Raw genomic sequence first — 6,803 nt, 5'->3', positions numbered from 1 at the left:
GGACAGGGCTCGGGGAGGGCTCAGCTGTGTTTGTAGGGGATGGAAGGGCTGCCATCCTTTCGTGCTGGGCAGAACACTGCTCCTGCAGCCGCCCTTGGTGCAGGGATGGCTGCTCTGCAGGCACTGGCAGGGGGGAAGAGCTCTTAGGGCTGTTGCACTGAGCACAGAGTGAGCACAGGGCTGGGACCTGCACCTGCAAAGTGCTGAGCTGTTCCAGGGGGTGAGAAATCCATGCTGGAGAGGGAAAGTGTGGGATGGGGCTGTGTGAGGCTCTTTGGGATCCTGGATCCTCCCCTGTGGAATAGCATGAGAGGCTTTGGGAGCGGGCACTCATCCCTGGAGAACTGCATGGATCAAATCCTGGATTTCCAGGGCCATTCCTGGTGTTGGGATGGGGAGTGGGGCTGTGGGAAGCAGGAACATCCTTTCCCATCCCCATTGATCCTTCTGGATACAGGAATATCCCCTGCCATCCCCATGGATCTTTCTGGATGCAGGAACATCCCCTGCCATCCCCACGGATACCTCTGGATGAAAAAACATCCCCTCCCATCCCCATGGATCTTTCTGGATGCAGGAACATCCCCTCCCATCCCTCTGGAGCCCCCCAAGCAGCCCCATCCCACTGGATAAAACATTCCAGGGCAGCTTCAGGATGAGCCAGGCTGGGATCTGCCCCATTCCTGCAGAATTCATGGAGAGGCCTGGAGACAATTTCTGTGTCCCATCATTTATTCATCATCCCTAAAAGCACCCGGGACAATGCTGGGACACCTGGATGGTGCCAGAGGGGGATGTGGGAATGTGAGAGTGACATTATGGATGCTGCAGGGGACAGCAGGACCTGACAGGAGAATTTCCATCAGGAATTTGGGCTGGGTCACAGCTTGGCTCATCCCCTATAAGTGACCCGAATGGGTTCCCTCATCCCAAACCCCTGGAAGAGGGAGGTAAATGCTCCTTCCTCGTTTCCCGGTAAAAATAAAATAAAATAAAAACAACACCAGGAATAAATCCTGAGAGCAAAATCCTCCCAGCTCTCCCATCCCTATGGATGGGGAATGGGAATTCTCCGGGAATGCCCGCAGGGCATGGGGATAACCTGGCCAGGCCGTGCCACTCTCCGGAGTGTCCCCAACTCCTCCCGCAGCTGCACAGGGCCATTGTCACTCTCCTGTGCCCACCAGTGGCGGTGCCATCAGCGCAATTAACACTCAGAGGCTAATTACTCTCTGGATTCTGCCTGCCGGTCCCTGACCGGCTCTGCCCCTCTACTTTCCATGCAAATGAACTCGTTATGGTGCCCTCATTAGCCAGGCAAAATTCCAGGGAAATCGGGCACGGGAAATCCCAAAGCGCCCAAAGCGTGGGGTTGGCACATCCCCAGTTCTGAATGCGCCGCCTGGATTTTGGGGAATTCCTGGGAACGTCCGAGAGAGCCTCGCTTGGCCAAAATCGGCTCAGGAAGCGAGGGGGACACGGGTGACATTGGGGACACCGCAGCCGAGCAGGACATGGGACAGAGGGGACAATGCCCGGCTGCGGGGGGAGGGAATCACCCTCGGGAGAGATGGGATCCAGCTGGATCCCGTTATCCCGAGTGGAATCCCCAGCCGGATCCCGTTATCCCGAGTGGAATCCCCAGCTGGATCCCGTTATCCCGGCAGGGCAATCCCCCGGGATACTCCCATAAAAAGCTCCCGCGCAGCCCCTTTGCCATGCGCTGCCTTTCCTGGGCTCAGGATGGGGTTCGGGAGCCGCTTTGGGGTCGCTCTGCTCTGCTGGGTGTTGGCTCTGGCCGCATCCTCTGATCCCTGGGGTTTTCCCTCGCGGAACTCCGGGATGTGGCGGCTGCGGGGTGACTCCCCCCGGTCGCAGGCGTGGGCTCGGGTGGATCTGTCGCAGCTGCGGGCGCTGTCCCCGCACCCCGCGGTGGCCGTGCGCTGCCAGGAGGGGCAGCTGGCCGTCACCGTGCGCAGGGACCTCTTTGGCACCGGGCGCCTGGTGCGGGCGGCGGAGCTGAGCCTGGGCACGGCCTCCTGCCCGCCCCTGTCCCCGAACCCTGCCCAGGCCTTTGTCACCTTCGTGGCCGCGCTGCACGAGTGTGGCAGCACCCTGCAGGTGAGTGGCACCTACACCCTGGTGTAGGTGTTGGTGGGTTTGGGGGAGCAGGGGTGGATTTTGGGGTGTGGATATCCTGGATGAGGCACACGCTCAGTCGTGGGTTTGGGATTGGATGCGGGAATTAATGGGATAATGGTCCTGAGGTGCTGTGCCCAAATCCCTCCTTCGTGCCGGAGCCTTGTTGGGATGCCAGCACAAAGCTCCGTGGCGTCCTGTAGGATCGGGAATGTGGCCTCTGTGTCTCAGCAGAGTCTCTGCTGGTGCCGAGTTCGTTTTCCTGATTTTTTCCCCCTCTCCCCAATCCTCCTTCCAGGTGACCCCGGACTCCCTGATCTACAGAACCACCCTGTTCTACAAACCCACCCGTTCTGGCAACCCCCTTATCGTGAGGGCCACCCCTGCTGAGGTCCCCATTGAGTGTCACTACCCCAGGTGAGTGCTGGCGGCTGTCCCCGCCCTGCCACGGCCCCGAGGCGCCTGTGCCACCCCAGGCAATTCCCATCGCTTCCCTTTAGGAGGAGCAACGTGAGCAGCGGCGCCGTGCAGCCCACCTGGGCCCCGTTCCGCTCCACGGTGGCGGCGGAGGAGCGGCTCCGGTTCTCCCTGCGCGTCATGGACGGTGGGTGCAGCCTTGGTGGCCTCGTGTCCCTCAGCTCCCCCTCTCTGGTGGCTCCTGGGGACATCCTGGGAGACCCAGTGGAGCCAAATCCATCACACACTCTTCAAAGAGGTTCCACACTCCCCAAAGTGACCCCGTTCCTTGGGCTCTGCATTCCAGACGACTGGAGCAGGGAGAGGCTCTCCAATGGCTTCCAGCTTGGGGACAGCCTCCGTTTGCAGGCCGATGTCACCTCGGAGGGCCACGTGCCCCTGCGGCTCTTCGTGGATCGCTGCGTGGCCACCGCCAGCCCCGAGCGGAGCTCGAGCCCCCGCTACGCCTTCATCGACCTGGGCGGGTAAGGCGGGCTCGGGGCTGCCGGGGATCCCGGGTGCTTCCTCGGGAGCATCCCGGTGATTGCTGCCCTCCCCCAGGTGCCTGCTGGACAGCAGGGCGGAGGACACCGCCTCAGCCTTCGTGTCCCCGCGGCCGCGGCCGGAGTCGCTGCGGTTCCTGCTGGATGCCTTTAAATTCGCCGGAGACGCCGGGAATTTGGTGAGGGGTTGTTGCCATCTCTCCTCATTTCTCGGCTTATCCATGGGTGGGGAAAAAAAAGCCCTAAAATCTCCAAGACTAACTTGACTTGTAGGGGATGAGCCAAGCTTGATTAACTTGAGTTTTCCTTGACTTCCCCTCTAGCTCTACATCAGCTGCCACCTGCGGGTGTCCCCGGCGGGCGAGGCCCCGAATTCCCGGAATAAAGCCTGTTCCTTCAGCAGAGCCAGCGGGCTGTGAGTGTCCCTGCCGCGGGGAGGGGACCGTGCCCACCCGGGCAGGGCTCACGGGTGCCTCTGTTCCAGGTGGGCACCTCTGGAGGGCACGGCGGCCATCTGCAGCTGCTGCGACACCGGCAGCTGTCCCTCTCCCGGAGCGGATTCCCGGGAATTCCGCGCCCCGGCAGCACGGATGGGCAGGCGCATGAGGAGGGATGGCTCCGGACAGAGAGGTGTGTCCCCTCGGGGTTTGGGCACAGTTTAAGGGCAATCCCGGCTCCTCTCCGGTGTGTCCTTAGGGAAGGGATTTTAAAAGAAAAAAGGGGAAAACTGGGGGAAAACTCTCTGCAGGTGGGGAGGTCCTGGCACCATTGTTCATCCCTGGAAGTGTCCCAGGCCAGTCTGCAGCCACCAGGGATAGTAGGAGGTGTCCCTGGCCATGGCGCTGGATGGGTTTTGAGGCCCCATCCATCCCAAACCACTCCATGATTTTATCCCAACTGTGTCCTTGCATTTAAAACCCCTGGAATTCTGCTATTCTGGTGTCCATCTTCCTGTAATTCCCAAATTCCAGCCCAAAGCATTCTCTCTCTCCTGGGTACTCATTCTTATCTCTTCCCAGGTGGGCTCTTAGGGCCGACCGAGGCCGATGTCTCCGTGGGACCCCTCCTGATCCTGGAGCCTGCTCAGGGATTAATGAGCCCCTCTGGAAGTCCAGGAGCAGCTGGGAACACCCCCCAAGGTAGTGGTCACTGTGGGGTTGTGTCTCCAGGCCTCACCCAGGGATTTCACAAAGGGATTTTCTGGACCAATCCCCCAGAGCTGCTCTGTGGGATCCCTCCCAAAGATTGGCTGGAGGCTGGGAAGCCAATGAACGAGTGCTGAGAGGGTTTTGTCCCTTCCAGGTGCTGCTGATGGAATTCCTGTGCTGATCCAGGGGCTCCTGCTGGCAGCAGTCACTCTGCTGAGCCTGACTGCCCTGGGAATGCTCCTGTGGATGTGCCGGAAAAGGCTCTGCCCTCCGGGAATGTCCCAGTGATCCCAATAAAGAGAAGAAGCATTTGCCACCCCCTGGTGTTCTCTGTGGGGTGGGAGGGGCCCCAGGTGGCTTTGGGTGGGCATCCATCCTCTGGGGAAGGGGTGGGATTGGGGATGTGGAGCTGCTGCCAGCTGGAAGGGGTTCTCAAGCCTCCAAGCACTTGGGTTTGGGAGGTATGGGTGGATTTTCCAAAGGTTGTGTCTATGGAAAGGAATCCTAAGGAAGGTGTGGCTCCTATTTTATGGGTTTATTGGTGTTCTGGGGTTCTAAATAATTCCCTGATTTTGGAATTCCTGTTTTCCCTTCCTTATATAGCGGGAAGCAGGACTGATGCTCCAAGATCCCTTGAAGGATGCAAGGGCAGCTGGAATTTTGAGATTTTGCTTGGTTGTAGTGCTGAGTTTGTCTTCTTGGCAAGGGAAAACTTGGAGGAACCTCAGGGATGGGAAAGGGCTGGAGGTGCTTCTGTTTTGCAGGGGCTGGATGGGAATGAATCCCATTGTTTTTATGGAATGTGAGGGCTCTGGGATGAGCACAGCAGTGGGATTGCATTCCCTGGGCCATGGCTGGAGCTGGAGATCCCATTCCAGGGCAGCTGCAGGTGCTGTGGGTTCTGGGGATGTGTAGGGAGAGGAAAGGACAGCCTTACTTGGGATGGGTGCCCTCTGTGCTCCTCTTCCCCTGGTTTTTGTCTCCGGAGAGCTGCTGGGGACATCCTGGGCAGTGACAAACCTGCTTGGGTAAGCACAAAATCCTCCTGTCATTTGGTGGTGTGGTCATGGTCCAGCCTCTGAGGCTGTCTCTGCTGCATGCAGGTGGAAGGCAGGACTGAGATTTGCACACCTAAATGTGCTGGTTAGAGCTCCATAAACTACCCACCAGCTCAGATCCACCTGAGTGATCTCTGGCTCGTCTCCTGTGACAAAACTGCCACAGTCAGAGTGGCAGATTCAATTACTGGCATGGAGTAAGATCTTCTGCAAGATTTTTGAGGATTGAGCGTCCAAAAATTGGCATAATTGGAGTAAAAGATAGAGAAACAGTTAAACTGCATGAGAGAGGAACTGAAAAATGGTAAAGAAAAGGGAATAATATGCAAGATGTTGTAAATTCGTTTGGAAGCAGCGTGTCATTGTAAGGAATACAAAGAAAAGGAAATGAGGATGTTACAAGATGAGTTTGAACAAAGAAAGTGACAAAAAGAGCTGTTATCTCTGTGAATAGAACAATTGCAGAAACAACTGGGGTGGGGGAAGGAAAAAGAGGAGAGGACAAATTAGAATTTATGATCTGATCTATTAGGTTCCATGAAGATCCATTAGTTAACTGCATGCCCAGAAGATTGGGATGGAGATGTATGGAGGGGATCCTGACTGGGAATTTAGGGATGAAAGTAGTGAAGAGAATGAATTGCAGTTTAAGGTGGCCCCTCTTATTAAAATTGAGGTGTCCCTTGGGGGCCACAGGGCTAAGCAAAGAAATACCACCAGAACCATTCTGTGGGACCTTCTTCAACTGGGTAATTTGCGAGAAAAATATGGCCAGAAGGCTGGCAAGAGTGGAATTGAGGATTTGTGGTGTCCCTTTGATTAGGGAAGATCATGTGAAGCATGATCTTCATTAGGGGGAACCCAAGGTGAAGCAGAGGTGGCTTTTGGGGACATGGGCTGTAATTAGCAAGGGAAGCAGATTGTAACAATGAATCACATTCCATCACAGACTGAACTGTGCGAGGAAAAGTTATTTACAGAAAGGTGATAAAGTTGTGGAATGGCTGCCCAGGGAGGTGGTGCAGTCCCCATCCCTGGGTGTGTTTAACAAAGCCTGGATGTGGCACTGGGTGCCAGGGTTTGGGTGAGGTGTTTGGGGCTGGGTTGGATTCAATGATCTTTAAGGTCTCTTCCAACCTGGTCATTCTGTGAATAGATCCTTGGGAATGAGACAACTTCTATCCCTGTATATTCACTGAGCAACTTTTAACCCTGTCAGCTCCCACAGACCCCCAGGCCTTGAAGGTGGAACTCCTACTCTTTTAAAGCTCCCATTATGAAAAGAGACCAACCAAAAGATAACAGTGGAGTTAAACACCACATTAATGTTGGGTGGATGCACCTGAGCCACTCACTAGAAAGGATAACCAGTTTGGACTCTCCCCACTGAGACTTGTCCTGTTTCCCTTTCCAGGACCCACACTGGGTTATACCAAAATTCCAAACCCAGCTCTAGTCTATCCCTCAGTAATCCTGGTGCATGGAGTGGAAAACCCCCA

The 6,803-nt window shown here is 56.3% G+C and overlaps 1 protein-coding gene across 1 annotated transcript; it reads left to right on the top strand.

Annotated features, from left to right (window-relative positions):
* Positions 1 to 1,743: 1,743 nt before the first annotated feature.
* LOC128945973 (zona pellucida sperm-binding protein 3-like) lies at positions 1,744 to 4,534 on the top strand. Its single transcript, XM_054289907.1, has 9 exons — positions 1,744 to 2,121; positions 2,438 to 2,556; positions 2,640 to 2,743; positions 2,903 to 3,080; positions 3,157 to 3,277; positions 3,422 to 3,513; positions 3,583 to 3,728; positions 4,118 to 4,237; positions 4,401 to 4,534. Exons 1-9 carry the CDS (start codon positions 1,744 to 1,746, stop codon positions 4,532 to 4,534), a joined length of 1,392 nt encoding a protein of 463 aa, XP_054145882.1.
* The last annotated feature ends 2,269 nt before the right edge of the window (positions 4,535 to 6,803 follow it).

This window comes from Melozone crissalis, unplaced genomic scaffold (genome assembly GCF_028551555.1).
Source record: "Melozone crissalis strain CALT ecotype California unplaced genomic scaffold, PUWL_Pcris_2 ptg000068l_1, whole genome shotgun sequence".
Taxonomy (NCBI): domain Eukaryota; kingdom Metazoa; phylum Chordata; class Aves; order Passeriformes; family Passerellidae; genus Melozone; species Melozone crissalis.
The sequence above is the reverse complement of the archived record's forward strand: the minus strand, read 5'-3'. Positions and strand labels throughout refer to the sequence as shown.

Excerpts from the sequence above, each read along its gene's own strand:
- LOC128945973 (XM_054289907.1), top strand. The coding sequence starts at position 1,744 with ATGGGGTTCGGGAGCCGCTTTGGGGTCGCTCTGCTCTGCTGGGTGTTG. Across the intron at positions 3,081-3,156 it reads GCCTTCATCGACCTGGGCGG|GTGCCTGCTGGACAGCAGGG; the intron begins GTAAGGCGGGCT and ends GCCCTCCCCCAG. Across the intron at positions 3,729-4,117 it reads GGATGGCTCCGGACAGAGAG|GTGGGCTCTTAGGGCCGACC; the intron begins GTGTGTCCCCTC and ends ATCTCTTCCCAG.